The sequence below is a fragment of the Piliocolobus tephrosceles genome, chromosome 1, assembly GCF_002776525.5.
Source record: "Piliocolobus tephrosceles isolate RC106 chromosome 1, ASM277652v3, whole genome shotgun sequence".
In the NCBI taxonomy this organism is placed as follows: Eukaryota; Metazoa; Chordata; class Mammalia; order Primates; family Cercopithecidae; genus Piliocolobus; species Piliocolobus tephrosceles.
In genome coordinates, this window is record NC_045434.1 from 71,399,286 (window position 1) to 71,418,313 (window position 19,028).

The following is a 19,028-nucleotide window of genomic DNA, read 5'->3' on the forward strand; positions in this document are numbered from 1 at the left end:
GATTTTAATTCTGCAAAATAAATGAATTAATTCAACTTTGAATTAAACTTTTAATTTATATGTTTAAAAACTGCAGCCACTTGTTACATACTCATTTGCATATCTGTTGAATTATGTTGAGCTACTGGATTGAGATTTTAAGCTTTTTACTTTATCCTTCTGTGGTATATTTCAATTTCAGAATATTTAATACACTTACATTTTTATGTATTTTGATATTTGGTAATTTGATCAATAGTTTGATCTATTTCCCTAACTAAAATGTTGTTTCTCCTTGGTATACTAAGATACTCATTTCTAGACTATCAAAATCGTTGTTGATCTGTATTTGATTGTCTGGTTTTAGGTTCCAAGTATGAAGATCTAAAAGAAAAATATAATAAAGAGGTTGAAGAACGAAAAAGATTAGAGGCAGAGGTTAAAGCCTTGCAGGCTAAAGTAAGTTAACTACGGGCCCTATAATAGAGTATGCAGTTATAGAATACTTTGATATAGAATAGAACAGGGTTAGAGAAAAATCTGTTTTACATAGAGCTGGTGTTTTTTGTACTGAGAAAAGGTTTTGGGCTTAGTGGAGGTGATTATTTTTTAGTTTTAAAAATAGGGTGGAGTGAGTAAAATAGAGTGGGGAGGTTAAGTTATCCCTAAATATTAAATGTTCATGTAATGTCCACTAAATTATTTCCCGATTAAGACCTAGTGATCAGGGCTATTCTTGGAGACAATGGGGCCAGAGAATTAGTCATGATGCTCCCTGCCTGGCTTTGTCACCTGGAGGCAATTGCTTCCTATACAGTCCTTTTGATCTATTGAATTTTACCTCTACCATTTTTGTTCACATGTTATTTGCTGAAAAAAATTCCCACTTTGGCACTTACGGATGGCTTTCCACTAAACATAAGGAGTTGATGAAATGGCACAATTCAGCAAGCCGTTTAAGGCTGACTTTATAAATAGGTACCTTAAATACTGAGAATGCAGAAGTACCTCTGGCTTAGAGCTTTAACGATTTTTATTCTTTTCATGACTTTAACCCTCATTTTGATGTCATTAGGATTCTGATATGTAGCAAAGGCATTGCTTATCAGATGAATAAAAATTAAGTACTCACTCTCTAGTTTGTCCTAGAAATATCATGTGCTTTGTCATCCAGTTCAGTCATTCGTAGCAATTCTTCCCTTGACATTGATTCCTAGAGATATTTTACGGAAAATCTGAGTATCTGGTAAACATTAACTCTCTTCCTATGGCAAAAAAAGTGCTTGCTACAAAAATCTAATGCTGCATTTACCTCCATGTCTTGATATTTGTCAGAATGGAGGCAGAGAGAAGCATAGAAAGAACAATGCAAAGCAGGAGATCATCCACAAACGTATATTACATAATATTAAACACTCGATGTGATTTTTTTGGGATAGTGATATGGTGGAATGTGAGAATTTTGAAGGAGTTCTTTAGTCTGATGTTTAACTTTGATTCTTTTGGGCAAAGCTATAAGGGAAGGTAACCAAGGACAGGTAAAGAAAAGCCAGTTTTGGAATTCAGAATGAAAGTGAATACTCACATATGTTTAATGGATTCTAAGAAGGATACAGAATAAATACCAAGACTTAGCCTGTTTTAAATAAGTTGGGCATGAGATGGTAGTAGCTTATTCCTTCAATGCTAAGAAGTCGAGCATTAGAACATTCCATCACTGGGTATTAGACTTATGGTTTACTTGACTTGATGAATGTTCTTTCTTCGTGTGCAGTGCAACTGTTAACTTCTTGGGATTATGGCTTTATATCCTATCTGAAAATAAATAGCCTTGAGTATATAAGATTTTTAAAGGGCTCTAAAGAGATTCTATTTCTATAGAAAGCAAGCCAGACTCTTCCACAAACCACCATGAATCACCGCGACATTGCCCGGCATCAAGCTTCGTCATCTGTGTTCTCATGGCAGCAAGAGAAGACCCCAAGTCATCTTTCGTCTAATTCTCAAAAAACTCCAATTAGGAGAGATTTCTCTGCATCTTACTTTTCTGGGGAACAAGAGGTGACTCCAAGTCGATCAACTTTGCAAATAGGGAAAAGAGATGCTAATAGCAGTTTCTTTGACAATTCTAGTAGTCCTCATCTTTTGGAGCAATTAAAAGTACAGAATCAAGGTAACATTGAGCTAAGTTAAGTTTAAATTACCTTTGCTTGAGGCTATTTCACAGGTGATTCCAGATATTTTTAATCCTGTAAAGTGCATAGGTGTTTTGTTAGGCACGTCGGTGTTCAACATACTGTCTTTTCAATAATGATAAAAAGGCATCATAGTGTTGGAATGTACTGTTATTTGTATCGAAAAGCTGGTGCCTGGAAGCCTCTAAAGTAGGTTGAGAGGCTTTGACTTTTCTTCCCAGAAGCAGGGCCAGTGGGTTGGTTACAGTTTATACTCCCCATGCTTCTCATCTGGCTCCTTTTGGGACCCACAGAACCAGCCTGTGGTCTGACCAGCTTAGGCCAGAGGTTGTGTGTGTGTCTGCAGAACAGCTTTGCTGTGCTCTGCCAGGTTGTCCATATGGGAGCAAACCTGTAACCTTGGCTGCTGTGCCACGCTGCAGCTGACAGCCAAGGGTACCAGGTGGTGTTTTGGAATCTACTCTGTAGAAGATGATAATTTCCAGTGCTGTGATATATTGAAAATCACTGTCAGTGTTCACTGGTGAGAGCTGTCACATAGCCAATGCCTTTGGAACCAATGTTGTGCGTATGTGGGAAAAAAGTGGAAAAAAAATCATTGTTAATTTTGGCAGTATGGGAGGTTCACACTCTTGATGTTTAGTGGAGGTAAAACTACCAGAGAATATAGGAGGGTGAACTTTTCACTGCCTAGCACTGATTTGCCTTAATATGGGCACCAAACAAATATAGTTTGCTGTTGTGTGGTAAAACCAAATGGTAATTTTAACAAAGGGTTTCATATGTGATGTGCTTTTCACAGTCTCAATAAGGAGATAGCATTCATGATTTTAGAAAAACATTTCCCCCACCAAGTTTCTTTGTTACAATGTAAGAAAATCTGCTTCTCCTGCTTTCTATACAGTATTTGAATGCAAATGACAATAGAAACTAACTATTGAAATTAAATCCAATTAAAGTAGCTTCTATGTTTAGTGTAAATATTTGTTTCATCAAAGATTTCAGAGAAGAATAAAACAAATGATAAATTATGAACATTTTAGGCAAGATATATATAAATCAGTGTGATTTTTGTTTGTGGTTTAAGAGCTAAGAAGCAAGATTAATGAGTTGGAACTACATCTGCAAGGACAAGAAAAAGAAATGAAAGGCCAAGTGAATAAGTTTCAAGAACTCCAACTCCAACTGGAGAAAGCAAAACTGGAATTAATTGAAAAAGAGAAAGTTTTGAACAAATGTAGGGATGAACTAGTGAGAACAACAGCACAGTACGACCAGGCGTCAACCAAGGTACTTGACTTTTCATGAATTACTGGAGAAATCTACATCTTTTCATACAATTATTTGGAAAGAGTATTTTATACATAAGTTTGTGAAATAAATGTCAGTAGTGTTCTTTGTTAATATGTACTAGGCACTCTTGATGCAGTTGAACTAGAAAGCTGTTTTAGCGTTGGGCGGATCTGGGATCAAGCCTGGTGCTGCACTTTCCCAGCTGAGTGATGTTGGGCAAGTCACTGATCTCTTTTTATGTTGCAGGGAGTAATAGAGAATAAAGAAAATGTATATACAGCATCTTGTATGATGCGTGCCACATAGAATAGGCACTTAAATTAATGGCACTTTAAAGGAGTTTTAGGACATTTGATAGGATTTAATCTGCTCTTGGGCTCTTACATATATATATAGTTGGTCTATTGTATCCATGAGTTATACATTCATGGATTCAACCAACTATGGATCGTAAGTCTTTAGGAAAAAAAAAAAGGCCAGGCACCATGGCTCACACCCGAATCCCCGCACTTTGGGAGGTTGAGTGAGGCACGCAGATCACTTGAGGCTAGGAATTCAAGACCAGCCTAGCACACATGACAAAACCTTGTCTTTACTACAAATACAAACGTTAGCCAGATGTGGTGGTGCACACCTGTAATCCCAGCTACTCGGGAGGCTTAGGCATAAGAATCGTGTTAATCTGGGAGGCAAAGGTTGCAGTTAGCAGAGATTGTGCCACTGCACTCCAGCCTGGGAGACAGGGTGAGATTCTTTCTCAAAGAATGGCTTTGTCCATACTGATCATGTACAGACTTTTTTTTCTTGTCATTATTTCCTAAGCAAATACATTATCACAAATATTTACATAGCATTTACATAGTATTAGGTATTATAAGTAATTTAGAGATGATTTAAAGTACATGGGAATATGTGCATAGGTTATATGCAAACACTATACCATTTTATATCAGGGACTTGAGCATCCTCAGATTTTGGTATCTGCAGGGAGTCCTGGAACCAGTCCTTCATGGATACTGAGGGATGACTACACCCACCATTGAATCTTCTTAAGACTCCAGTGGAGGCCAAGCTTCTTAGCCCGTTATTTTGCCCGTTGTTGTTGTTGTTGTTCTTGTTGTTGCTTTGATCCCAGCCTACCTCTTTAGCCAGTCTTTTCTTCTCTTTTTTTCTATTACTCATTCATTTCCCGACTCATTTCACAAACATGTATTGATATTTATGCCTGCTATATGTTAGGCACTGTTCCAGACCTGGGAATGGAACAGTGATAAATAGACAAAAGTCTTCAGACCTGGGGCTGAAACAGTGATAAATAGACAGAAATCATTGCCTTGTGAAGCTTCATCTTCATAGAGGGAGGCAGAAAATAACAAAAATAAAGTAACATAGAGAGTATGGTATGTGGTATTATAAGTATTGTAGAGAAAAATGAATTGTCTTCTAAGACCAACCATGAGGATCTGGTTTTTGCTGAACCTACCCTTTCTCTGGGCCCAGTGTTTTCCTTTTATTTGCCTTTCTGCTTGAAATGTCCTTCTTTCCAGGTCTGGCTCTTTATAGCTTTCTCACTCTTGTGAGCTCCTTCCCTTGTCTCTTAATGCAGTAAGATATTTTCTCCTGGCAGCCCTCTTATGACTCTTTTATTACTATTATCTGTGTTCTAGCTCTGTGGTTCCCACACTTGGTTAATTGCCAGAATCACAGAGAACCTTGAAAATTTAATTCTGTTAGATTAGATCTGTTTGGGTGGGGCCAAGAAATTGACTTTTAATAAACTTTAGATATTTCTGAGGCTTTAGGTAAAAAACCATTGTAGTAGACATATTTCTATTATTTGCTTTCCTGGGGCAGGTTCTTTCATTTGTTTACTTAAAATTTTTATTTTAAGATAATTGTAGATTCATATGCAGTTATACAAAATAATAGCTTGTTAATGTGGTGGGTTACACTGATTGATTTTCACACATTTGAATGAGCCTTGCATCTTTGGAATAAACCCTAATTTGTTATGGTATATAATTTTAAAAATATATTTCTGAATTTCTTTTGCTAATAACTTATTAAGGATTTTTTGTGTCTGTATTCATAAAAAAATATTGGTTGGCTTTCTTTTTTTCCCCTGCCATCTTTGTTTGATATTTGTATCAGGGTATCCTAGTTTCACAAATTAGAAAGTGTTCCTTCCTGTTCAGTTGTCTGAAAGAGATTGTGTAGAATGTTTTTTTCTTTCTTTCTTTATATATTCAGTAGAATTCTCTAATGAAATTATTTGAATCTGGAGATTTCTTCTTTGGGAGTTTTAAAATTACAAATTCAATTTTTAAAACAGTTATAGAACTATTAAAATTATTCATTTCATATTGGGGGAATTGGAATAGTTTGTATTTTCATCTAAGTTGTCAACTTTATGTATATAGAGTTGTTTGCTGTATTCTCTTATTCTTTTGATATTTGTAGTGATATTCCTTGTTCATTTCTGATGTTGGTAATTTGTGTCTTCTCTCCGTCTCTTTATGAGTCTTGCTAGAGATTTGTCAGTTTTGTTGATCTTTATTGATCTTCCAAAAAATCAGCCCATTGGTTCATTGATTTTTTTTTTTTCCTCTTTTTTCAATTTCATTGATTACTGCTTGCTCTATGTTTATATTGCTCAGAAAAAAATGTCATTAGAACTTGTTGGTTGATGATGTTGTTGAGTTTGTTAATTTACTTGCTGATTTTCTGTTTAGTTGTTCAGTTCATTGTTGAGAGAGGGATGTTCAAGTCTCTACCTATTACTGTGATTTGTCTATTTTTCCTTTGATTTCTTTCAGTTTTTGCTTCACATATTTTGCAGCTCTGTTGGTTAATGCATATACATTTGGGATTGCTATGTCTTGGTGGATTGACCCTTTTATCACTGTTTAGTGTTCATGGTAATTTTCTTCATTCTGAAGTCTACTTTATCTGTTATTAATATAGCCACTCCAGCTTTCCCTTGATTGTTAGTATGATATATTTCTTCCTCTTCACTTTCAACCTATTTTATTATATTGAGGTGACTTTCATGTAGACAACATATAATTGGGCCATGTTTTTAAATATACTCTTTCACTATCTGTCTTTTTTTTTGAGATGGAGTCTGGCTCTGTCACCTAGGCTGGAGTGCAGTGGTGTGATCTCAGCTCACTGCAATCTCTGCCTCCCGGGTTCAAGTTATTCTCCTGCCTCAGCCTCCTGAGTAGGAGTAGCTGGGACTACAGGCGTCTGCCACCATGCCCGGCTAATTTTTGTATTTTTAGTAGAGACAGGGTTTCACCATGTTGACCAGGCTGGTTTTGAACTCCTGACCTCAGGTGATCCACCTGCCTCAGCTTCTCAAAGTGCTGGGATTACAGGTGTGAGCCACCACGTCCGTCCTCCACGGTCTGTCTTTAATGGGTATATTTAGACCAGTTGCACTTAATGTAATTATTGATATATTATGACCTAAGTCTGCCATTTTATTTTTTGTTTTCCATTTCTTTCTGCTTTTTCATTTGTTTTCTTTTTTTTCCTGCTTTTGTGGGTTGCTTGAACATTTTTTAAAAATCCATTTTGATTTGTTTATATATCTTTTTTAGAGCTTCTATAGTGATCGTTCCAGATACTACATTATTTATACACATTTTATCACAGTGTATTGGTGACTTCATTTCACTAGTTCTAGTGAATTTTACATACTGTTTTCCCCCTTTTCGCCCTTTTACCCTCCCTCATTTATAGTATAATTGTTTTAAATGTTTTCTGTACATACATTTAGAACTACATTTTGCTTCAACTCTTAAATATATTTTAAAAAGCTGAGGAAGAGAAGGAAAGCCTATTATATTTGTGTGTGTATGTATATATATGTGTGTGTGTGTATATATATATATAAAATCCTTGCTCACCTTGTTCTTCCTTCCCTCCTAGATTTTCTTCCAGTTTCCTTTATTTCCTTTCTGTTTAGAGAACTTCCTTTAGCCATGCTTTTAGGGTAAGTCTGTTGGCCACAAATCCTTAGTTTTCCTTTTTTTTGAGAATGTCTTGATTTTCTTTTCATTCCTGAAGGATATTCTGTTGAGTATAGGATTCTGTGTTGACAGTCCTTTTTTCCCAGTGCCATAGTGTTTTTCTTCAGGTCCTGAGCTTCTTAGTCAGTCTCCTTCTTCTGTCCACCTTTCAAACTTTTGTTTGTTTTACTGTAATGCCCAGGGTTTTTATTTGTTCTAGTTAGGAGGAATAGGGAAAAGTGTGATTATTCCATTTGTAAAAGTCAGGTTCATTTTTTATATTCTCCTAGTGCAGTGCCTGGTACGGAGAAATTCTGGAAAAATATTGATTAGATGTATAAAGGAACAATGGCACTTCAGTTGAACTATGACCTCCTTTGATCCATATATTTAATATCTTCATGCAGTCTCAGTATGTAATAGTAATTTGGTCTTTCAAGTTAGAAGGGCTTGGATTTGAACCTGGCTGTGCCACATCTCAGTTTTATTGCTGTTTAAGTTATTTAGTGAACTTCTGAGCCCCAGTTGTCTAATCAATAAAATTGTGTTAATAATGCCTGTGTCATAGGGTTGTTGTAAAGATTGAGATAATTTTTGTAAAGGCTTTAGCATAGTACCTGGCACATGGTGAACTTATAATAATATTAGCTGTTATTATCATGGCTTATTTTCAAGTTCCTAGTTAATTAAGCTAATTTTCAGTTGCATTTCAGCCAAGCTAGGCCTTCCTGTGTGTAAGAATTACATTTCTCCTTTTAAATTTTACTTTGGTTTTGGAGTGACAAGTTCACCAAATCCTTGTTCTGTCTGACACATATAATGAAGTTTCTTCTCATCAAATCATGAATTAATATTTTTGACTAGGATAGTGCTGAGAGTACAGCTCCGGCTTTCTATTAGAGTCTTCCCTCCAGGTTCTTGTTTTTTTTTTTGAGACAGAGTCTCACTCTGTCATCCAGGCTGGAGTCCAGTGGTGCGATCTTGGCTTACTGCAACCTCCGCTTCCTGGGCTCCTTCCACCTCAGCCTCCCTAGTAGCTGGGGCTATAGGTACCTGCCACCACACCTGGCTAATTTTTGTATTTTTAGTAGAGACAGGCTTCACCATGTGGCCCAAGTTGGCATTGAATTCCTGGGCTGGAGCAATTTGCCCACCTCAGCCTCCCAAAGTGCTGGGATTACAGGTGTGAGCCATCGCTCCCAACCCCTCCACCTCCAAATTCTTTTTTGAGATGGAATTTTGCTCTTGTAATGGCACGATCTCGGCTCACTGCAACCTCAGCCTCCTGGGTTCAAGCGATTCTCCTGTCTCAGCCTCATGGGTAGCTGGGATTACAGGCACATACCACCACGCCTGGCTAATTTTTTTGTATTTTTAGTGGAGATGGGGTTTCACCATGTTGACCAGGCTAGTCTCGAACTCCTGACCTCAGGTGATCCGCCCGACTTGGCCTCCCAAAGTGCTGGGATAACAGGCGTGAGCCACTGCGCCCAGCCCCTCCAGGTTCTTAATACTTGTTTGTTCTGTGCTTTTTGGGTTCCTTTTTTCCACTGAGCTAGAAATCCACTTAACTGAAGATGCAGTTTGCTCTTTTCTGTCTTGTCCCTGAGGATAATATGACCTTGTCATATATGTAATTGAAATAAAATAAAATTATGCTATGTTTATGCTGCTTCCAGATCTAACATTAGACTTAACTATTAAATAAAATGGAGTTGCTGTAACAAAAGTCAATACCGTGTTCTTAAGTGAACATATGCTGTTTGTAGTGTGCCTTTTCCAAGTATTTACAAATTGTGAGATACAAGGCTTGAATGCATGGAGAAACAGAGTGTTGAGCTGGCAGCAGACCTGGAGTTCAGCACTCACAGTTTACAGATAAAAAGGTCCGGAGTAAGTGCCCAGGGTCATGTGCTACGTATTTTCAAGGACTTGAGCTCTGGGCACTATTTTAGAGTATTATGGAGCACTCATGACACCTAGTGGTCAGATACTCTTATATGAATTAGGTATCATTGATAATAGAATGTTGTTTAAAAAATTTTAAATAAAATACGAGTACCTTCTAAAGACTCTTTTAACCTGCTATGTTTAGTAGAAAAGGATTCTTGATTCCAGGACCCTTTAGTGGAATGTATTGCAGTTTGAAGGAGTGCCAGTAGAGGGCGCCACGGGTTCATTCATTTACTCTGTGGTGCAAGGATGTTTTTCTTTTTTTTTTCCGCTGAGATTTGTCAACCATCAAAATTTTGAACCATCATTTGAGCAGTGACTTTTTTGTTTGTTTGTTTTGAGACCGAATCTCACTCTAATTGCCCAGGCTGGAGTGCAGTGGCACAATCTTGGCTCACCACAGCTGCTGCCTCCTGGGTTCAAGCAATTCTCCTGCCTCAGCCTCCCAAGTAACTGGGATTACAAGCAGGCACCACCATGCCCAGCTAATTTTTGTAATTTTAGTAGAGACGGGGTTTCACCATGTTACCTAGGTTTGTCTCGAACTCCTGACCTCAAGTGATCTGTCCACGTCAGCCTCACACAGTGCTGGGATTACAAGGGTGAGCTACCACACCCGGCTTGAGCAGTGACTTTTGTCTGAGTTGTTTGCTCTTGTATCCCCAATGCCCAGAACAGTACGTGACATGTATAGTGGGCTCGATCAATATTTGTAAATTCATATTTATTTTTGTTATAAATAATCTCCATAATGCTTTTCTTTGGGCCTTTGAAAATTTAAGGGCGATAAAGATAATGACAAGAGTGTCATTGAATATCTGGCTCAAAATTTTAACCTTTTGAGTTTCTTATTTTTAAAGTTCTGATATTTGCAAAGTCATTTAGTCAGGAATGACCAGCTTGGCCCCTTTCTTCTTTGGTTAGTTAATAGTTGGTGATTGACTGGTCACCAGGATTTTTGAGTGAATTCTTTGTAGCGATTGAGTATTACAGTGTTTTCTTTTCCTCTGAATTCTTAGTTACACTTCTAATATTTCTCATAATTTTAAATCAGACTTTGGAGAATCTACATTACTAGCGAGATCTGCCAACTTGGAGCACATTTCTTTTGTAGTGGAGAATTCTACCCCACCAAGATGACGTTGTCTTTTTATTCCCTGGTCTTTATAGAGTGGTTTTGTAGGGCAGTTTAAGGATTCGAGCCCATGGGGAATGTAGAGAAGAATGACTTTTGACACTTGAAGAGTTAAAACCATTTTGTTCCAATCTAATTTTAGAAGAGCATCCTGAGTTTTCATGTAATTCATGTCTTAAAAATTATTTTAGGGATGTCTGGCTTTGTGAAAAGGCAATGGAATGTTCTTTGTGTTGCATATGGCAGCATGATTAAAAACCAGTTGTGATACTCTCTGGAGTCCTGTGAACCTCCTGAAATTTAAAGTGGCATAGTGGGAACATTGTGGAAAGAAACGTTTTAATATTTAAAATTTACCACAAAATCCATTATGCTTGAAAGAGACTGTCATATGAGGGTAATGGGCACCCTCTGATGATTTTACAGCTTTTAAATTACATAGGCTAACACCATTGCATTTTAACCTCTCATTTCCCTGCAACAAAATGTTAGATGAATCGTTAAACATACTGATCTTTTTTTCATGGCACAAATTAGGAAGTATTTAAGTGGGATAATGCTTTACATCCTTGCTAATAGTTCCTAAACATAAATTGTTTGCTAAAATAATTATAGCAGTTTTTCTAAAACACAAAATATTTGTTTGTTTACCTGAGTAATATTTATTTTGTCTTGAACATTTTTATTCGTTATTAGTGTACTGCATTGGAACAAAAACTGAAAAAATTGACGGAAGATTTGAGTTGTCAGCGACAAAATGCAGAAAGTGCCAGATGTTCTCTGGAACAGAAAATTAAGGAAAAAGAAAAGGAGTTTCAAGAGGTAAGGTTAATGGATTCATGAGGTGTTTGTCTGATCATGAGGTGTTTGTCTGAAAGGCTTTTTATGGACTTTTCATAGTTTGATCACTTGGAAAGGGGAGTTGTTACAACGACTTGGGAAATTCTGTTAGAGGGGAAATGCTTTGTGAGCTAAAGGTCACCTTATTTTCCTTCACATCTTCATTTTTGTGCTTTTTAAAAAAATCTTTCAGTTTTTGATTAGAGAAGGGAATTAGTATTCAGAATTCATCCTGTTTTCTGATTTGTTTGAGATTTGATATTCAGTAGGAAAGGATCTCATTTCTTCTTTTGGACATTTTCTCTGCTGTGAAGGAAATTGTATTACATTTTCCAGTAGGTTGAAGGAAATTGTATTACGTTTTCCAGTAGGTTAAAAAAATTTTTTTTCTTTCACTCTATTTCCTTTGTAATTCCAGTTTTTTTTTTTTTTTTTTTTTTTTTTAAGATGGAATTACTCTGTTACCCAGGCTGGAGTGCAGCGACATAATCTTGGCTCCCTGCAACCTCTGCCTCCCGGGTTCCAGCAATTTTCCTGCCTCAGCCTCCTGAGGAGCTGGGAGTACAGGCACGCACCACCACACCTGGCTAATTTTTGTATTTTTAGTAGAGACGGGGTTTCACCATGTTGGCCAGGCTGGTCTCAAACTACTGACCTCAGGTGATCCACCCACCTCGGCCTCCCAAAGTGTTGGGATTACAGGTGTGAGCCACCGCGCCCGGGCAACTCTAGTTGTTTTTAAACCTGTGGGTTGGCAAATAAATTAGGAGGGTATTTGATGTGGTGGGGAAAGCGGTTGGCAGGAGTGAGGGTGGAAGGTGCCCTTCCATAAGTATCTGCCAGTTTGGTTCTTTCAGGTGATTTAGCCTGAAAGTGCCATATGGATTAAGAGTCTATAGATTTTAAATAAGAGTGCCTGGAAATGTTAGCTAGTATCCTTCTGTGGTTACTAAAGTTAATAGGTAGCATATACTTCCTGTCCTTCTAAATTTGAGCCCATTTAAAGTGGTATACAGTTTTTCGTGTTTTAAACGCCGTTTTTGAGTATGTTTGGTTTCTTAGTTGAGCTTTGACTGTTGTAGCTCAGTTCTGCTCTCTTGCCCCTGATCCTTCAAAGTAGAGGTAATTAATTTAAGACTGAAGATGAGGTGGAAATAGGCTAGTTTCCACGTGGTCAACTGATAGAGTTCTTCCCCTTTCCCTCAGAGACCTGGATTGGATGCCTGGGCCCAGCATGGAGCACTGAGGCTGATTATATTCATTGTTAAGTGGACAGCTGGCTCAGCTCCTTGCTGTCTTCTGCGCTCTCTGTGCAGTTGCCTGTTAGGATGCTCATGCCTCACCCTGGAGTCTCCCTACCGAACCATCATTGGGCTGATGTACCTGCCCTTTTTTTTCAGGAGCTCTCCCGTCAACAGCGTTCTTTCCAAACACTGGACCAAGAGTGCGTCCAGGTGAAGGCCAGACTCACCCAGGAGTTACAGCAAGCCAAGAACATGCACAACGTCCTGCAGGCTGAACTGGATAAAGTAGGAACTGTGTCTCTCTCTCTCCTCAGTCTTCCCCTCTTATTCCTTGTACCTGTTACTTCTCTACCATGACTGACATATGATACTTTCAATGAAAAAGCACTCCACCTTCACTTTACCTATCAAAGTGGAGAATGTACAGAACCATTCTGGCTCTAGGTTTCCTCATATAGAGAAACAGTGGGGTTGAGTTAGGATTTCAGATCCAGAAGTCTGTGGAGGTCTCTGATATTCTGTTGGTGCTTGGATCTGTGACCAGGTGGGAGCTATGCCAAGTAATTTATGCCCCCAAGTACTTAAAGCACTGAAAATTATAATCACTTTACTTATTTAAGACTCACTCCCAAAATGGTCTCATCCAGTTTTGTGACTTTATATATCATCTATGTGATGATGACTCTGCCCAGCCTGGAGGTCTATTCTGGACTTCAGATGTGTGGGTGTGTGCTTGACAGTCTACTCACATGTCTAAAGGCACTTCACAGAATTGAACTCTAGGTATTTCTTTTCCAAAACTGCTCCTCCCTTAGTCTTCCTCACCCTGCTAACTTGCACTTCCATTCTCCATATTGCTGGGACCAAATGTCCCAGTCATGGGACAAAACCTCCATGTCACCTTCTATTCTTCTTTTTCTCTTACACCTGAAACTGCTGACTCTACTGATGGATACTTACATTATCAACATTTTCTTGTTCCCTGTGGCACTGTTTGTAGTATCACGGGGCAGGTATCTTTGTGTATGTGTGCTGATGTTTCTGTAGGGCAGATTTCTGCATGTGAAATCGATAGCCTAAAGAACATATGCATCCCAATATTTGTGTGTGGTTTTTTTGTCGTTTGTTTGTTTTTTTGAGACAGAATCTCCCTCTGTCACCCAGGCTGGAGTGCAGTGGCACGATCTCAGCTCACTGCAACCTCATCCTCCCGGGTTTGAGTGATTCTCCTGCCTCAGCCTCCCGAGTGACTAGGATTACAGGCGCCTGCCACCATGCCTGGCTGATTTTTGTATTTTTAGTAGAGACGAGGTTTCAGCAGGTTGGCCAGGCTGGTCGCAAACTTCTAACCTCAGGTGATCTGCCCACCTCAACCTCCCAAAGCGCTGGGGTTATAGGCGTGAGCTGCCCTGCCTGGCCAGCATCCTAACATTTGATAGTTACTGCCAAATTGCCCACCATAAAAGCTGTAGCAGTTACTCTCCTACCAGGTACAAAAGAGGACCTGTTTCCTCTCATCCTTGCTGATTGGAGATAATCTTGGTTTTTAAAATTTTTGCCAATTGAGGAGTGAAAAATATTGTTGTATCATTTTTTAAATTCACACTTCCTTGATTACCATCGAAGCTATCTCTTTCAGTAGCCATTTGTATTTTTTGTATAGTTTTCTGTTTCTACCCATTGCCCTTTTGTTCAATCATAGGGGCGCTTTGTATGTTGTATTACAGATATATCTTTTATTCTGTTATATATATTGAAAGTGTGTTCTCTTAGCCTGTTTCTTATCTCAACTTTTTTTCCTTTTGGTTATTTATTACCACCTAGCTGTTTTATTTTTTGTGGTTAAATCTTTTTCCTTTGTGGTCTCCTTGCCACACCCAGCCTCTTTCATCTCTTCTCTGCTGCCACTGAGTGACGTTGCAGGTTCACACTATGGTATTTTAAGATATATTTAGCTGTGACGTATATTGTATCTCAACCAAAATAGATAGCATCCGTTTTTATATTCCGTGACCGTTTTGTTGTTTAAGAATACATGATTAATGAAAAAGTAAAGAACATAAAAATGAAACTTGTCCTCTTTTTCTTTTTGTAGGTCACAGCAGTAAAGCAACAGCTAGAAAAAAATTTGGAAGAGTTTAAGCAGAAGTTGTGCAGAGCTGAACAGGCATCCCAGGCGAGTCAGATCAAGGAGGATGAGCTGAGGAGAAGCGTGGAGGTAAGGGAGGAAGATGCTGAGTTTTCTCCACTTATTTATAGGACCAAGTACAAGGGGAAAAGAAAATTCCTATTCCATTTGTCAGTAGCTTATCATGACTCTCTGCCTTTTTCTTTTCTATTTGCCAGAAGTAAGTATTACAGAATGTTCTGTATATAACCCATGACAGACTATGATTGCTTATTTTTCTACTCTCTATTCTGGATATAATTACTAATATGAATCTAGCAGTTATAGCATATCTAGCAATATGCATCTACAACATGACTTGTATTAAGAATATGTACTCCTTCCTTAAAGATTGTTTTAGATCCCCTGGGAGGTGGAAAGATGGAAGAAAGGAAGGAAGGGATTTTTTAAATGGAAAGAAACAAAATTGTGGATGGGATGTATCATCTAAATCCCTTTTCTAAGTGTTGGCATTTGTGTCTTTCAATATTAAAAACACGTGGAAAGTCATAGATTAAACAAAAGTAGTGACAGATAAAGAGTTTCTGGATTAAAAATTTTTACAAAAACATCAAGTAATTGTCAATTATATGACTCTGGCTTCAAAAGTGGATACTGACCTTAATGTTCAGCCGGTGCACGCCCTGGTTGACGGTGTCTTTGGAGACTTTGTTTCGTTCACAAAGTGGTGGATGAGGGTTCCGGAATGGCATGGATATCCTGATGGGATTTTATGCATACATACTTCAATTTGGCTTCTCTCTGAATTTATTTAGTGGCCTGGAGTTTATTTTAAAGGGCTTAATTAAGAACCATTCAGTGACAGTTAATAGACTGAAACAATTTGAAAAGAGCCGTAAGTCAACATTGTAATTTTAAGAAGAGGAACAACAAAAGAATTGTAGAAATTTCTTCTCCATCAAACCCTACAGGAAAGAATGTTTTTCTGTTTCTTCTTTAAATGTTCTATGATCACTTTTTAGGCTGTAAAGATTAAACAAACTTTCTCTGTAAAGAACAGTTATTTGTTCAGTTGAGGAAAGTCTAACTGTATTTATCCCCACTGCTTTGCAGAGTGTATCACGATGGTAAAATCAGAACATCTGTCGGTAGCAGACAGGCGATTGTTAAATCAGCTAACCCCAAAGGGGCAGTACTGCTGGAGACAGGGGGCCCCAGCTTCAGCCACCAAAGTGGAAGAAAACCTCAAATCAGATGATGGTTTCATCAGCAGACGTTTTCAAATGGAAGTGTTTGTTTCAGCAAAACAAATGTTTGCCTTTTGGCCAGTGGGGACCAACCAACAGATGCTTCTGCTAACATTTCCACAGGCAGACTGGCATCGAACTCTTCCCTCTGTGAGCTTCCCTTTCAGCCAGGAACTCTCCCGCGACTCCACTGGCTGCCTGGTGGAAACATTTTGTAAAAGCAATCATCTGGTTAAGAGAGTCCAAACACTTTTAAAACTGCTTGCTTGGCCAAGTCGCAGTAGTGGGCTGGACATTGTGTTGCAGGTGTTTCTGAAGACTCGTTCATCCCCACAAGGTCTGGTCCGTGAGCTGTAGCACTGTCCTCAGTTAACCCTAGCTTGTACCGAGGTGCATGCATCATGTTTCACTGGCATTTCATTGATGTCTGTGTCAAATGAGGACATCGATGTGAAAGTGCCTAGCACAGGGCCTGGGGATGAAGTTAGTATTTGTCTTCATTTATGGTTATGTTTATGTCTGTGTCATCTTTTGAGGGTGATAGCAAGATTTCAAAGAGTTTGGCTGGCTCTTGTGTTTTGCATTGGGATTGGGACCAGATAAGTGATGAACCCAGTTAGAGTGGTGGTGTAACTTAGTGGGAAAATGGTTGTGGCTTTAGAGTGAGTGAGATCTGAAATTGCATTGCTTTTCTGCCACCTACCGCGATGTGACCTTGAGACAGTGGCTTACCTTTTCTCAGTCTGACTTTCCTCATCTGCACATAGGGACAAATCATTCTCCTCCCTTTTCAAGGCTGTATTCTTGGTTAAGTTAAATGTTGTATGTAAAGTGCTTAGCCCAGTGCCCAGCACGTAAGTGCTCGGTCAGTTATTGCAGTCTACCACCTGCTCATTGCTTTGGTCTTCACCACTGCCATGAACTTTTGACGTTAGCATTGTTTGCTGTCACCTACAGGCACAGAAAGTGTGATCAGGGGACAGTGCACTTGATTTTTCTCATATTAAAATTTTGCCTGTTCTATTATTGTGTCACTCTGGATATCTTTCTGTGTCTAATTATAAGTAAGCACTAACAAATTTAGGACGCTTATAGGTTTTGGATGCCGAAATAATGTGACAGTTGTACTGAAATTTTCCTTGTCCATGTTTAGTAAACATGCTGCTCACAATGAGAAATTATCAGTACTGGAAATGTGATTTAATGGCCCAATCAAGGGTAAAGTTAACATTTAGCATCAAAGTGAATGGAGGGTTTAGATAAGCTGCTCATCCAGTATCCAGTGCCAGCGCCATAGCATTGGGGTTAGGCAATAAAATACCATCGTTTGACAGTCAAGATGAGGGAACACTTGCCTAGGGACCTTTCCAAGCATAGGGATCTGTATTACACCAGGTCCTCTAAGGAGCTGGCTCTGGCAAGCAAGAGAGATGAGAAGGAAAGGGAAAAACACGTTCTTTGCATCCATCCCTTATCCAAGTATATAGGCTTCACCCAGCAGGGGACATATTAAGCTATATTCATGGATGGGATCATGAAATGCCACACAGTAGCTGAAATTTGTTTTGTCTGGCCCTAGGAAATGATGCTTCCCTTGCTGCTGCTAAAGCGAAGTTGATCTGGGTGGAATTGCTTGCTAAGCTCTAGTGCTGGCTTGTGGTTATAGGGATTTTTGTTGCGTTTTTCCAGCATAGTACCCAATTTTGCAAATCATGTGAGGATGCAAGAGATGCCTAGGAAAATGTATCCTTGTATGCTTAACTCATTGTTGATAATGAGATACCCAATCAAGTCTTGAGTGGCTGTAGCCCCGTGGAAAACTAATTGCTGATGGATGGCAGCTTGCACATCCATTTTCAGATGTTCATTTTCTAAATTCTGGCCTTTTAAAATTCTTGGGTTAGCCATAGCCATAGCATTATAAGCCTGCTGGGTCCCAGGATTGGCTGAACATTTCTTCGTTAGAAACAAATATTTACGGAGCTAATGCCAGAATAGAGAAAGTCTTGTTAATCTTTCCATTGAGCTTACTCTTCATTTAAATGTCTCCAGTTATGGACAGACATGGATCGAGACCAACAAACACATAAACATAAAATTCCCCGTTTCCCTGGTGCCCTCTCTCTCTTCTTTTTTCCTTCCTTCCTATTGGGATGCACCCTGTTTTGCACAGTGACTTTCCAGCTCTCTTGTCAAGCCTCCAGATGCAGGTGTCATTTGATTTGATAATTTTTTTTTTTTTTTTAGAGTAAGAAAATATTTTTTCATTTGCAAAATAAAAATGCTAAGTCAACCCAGGTAGTTACATTCTAGTTCCTCTTCTATGCTGACCTCATTCAGCTGATCTTAGCATTGATTACAGAAATCTGGCTACTGTTAAATTTTGGGAAGAAATACTAATAATAATGCTACATTGCCTCTGTCGAAGTGCTTTAAGCTGTTTGTCCTTTCACACCTGTGATCTCATTTGAGGGGTGATTATTCTGAGTCTGCAGAACGAACCAGTCATTATGGGTTCCGTAGTTTAATGATGCTAATTTAAATCAATAACATTGTTTCACCTTAATGATCGTGCTTTGCAAAATTTAACACTGACTAGTGTGAATGTTAACCTATCAATCTTGAGCTCAGTTGGAGCTGCCCTTTAGTTCTGATTGATATCTTAATTCGATAGAGTGTGAGTTTAGCGGCACGGAAGCGGGATCAGGACACGGTAGATGGGAGTATAATAACTACAACAGGTTCTGTCTTATTTTAATGATGAAATGAACGCATATACATGAACAGAGCAGCTGCCAGCAAGTTTTCAAGTACTTTCTACTAGCCAGATTCTCCCTCTTCTTGAATTTGGCTTTGCTACATCGGTACCCATCTGCTGGTAGTAACCAGACTGATAATTGAAGGCAGCCTTCCAACACAGTATTGCCACGGCCATCTGTTTTCTAACAGTGCAGTAGGGTTTTGGAAGATGGGTCTTAATTGTTTCTTTAAGATTCAG

At 38.6% G+C, this 19,028-nt stretch overlaps 1 protein-coding gene across 2 annotated transcripts in view; it reads left to right on the forward strand.

The window, feature by feature from the left end:
* CENPF (centromere protein F) overlaps positions 1-19,028 on the forward strand; it is a 58,231-nt gene that overhangs the window by 11,623 nt on the left and 27,580 nt on the right. For both annotated transcript variants that reach the window (XM_023203742.2, XM_023203743.1), the window contains 6 exons: positions 347-438; positions 1,861-2,152; positions 3,262-3,464; positions 11,268-11,393; positions 12,812-12,940; positions 14,751-14,873. In XM_023203742.2, coding sequence (XP_023059510.1) covers positions 347-438; positions 1,861-2,152; positions 3,262-3,464; positions 11,268-11,393; positions 12,812-12,940; positions 14,751-14,873 — 965 coding nt within the window. The remainder of the gene's footprint in view (positions 1-346; positions 439-1,860; positions 2,153-3,261; positions 3,465-11,267; positions 11,394-12,811; positions 12,941-14,750; positions 14,874-19,028) is intronic.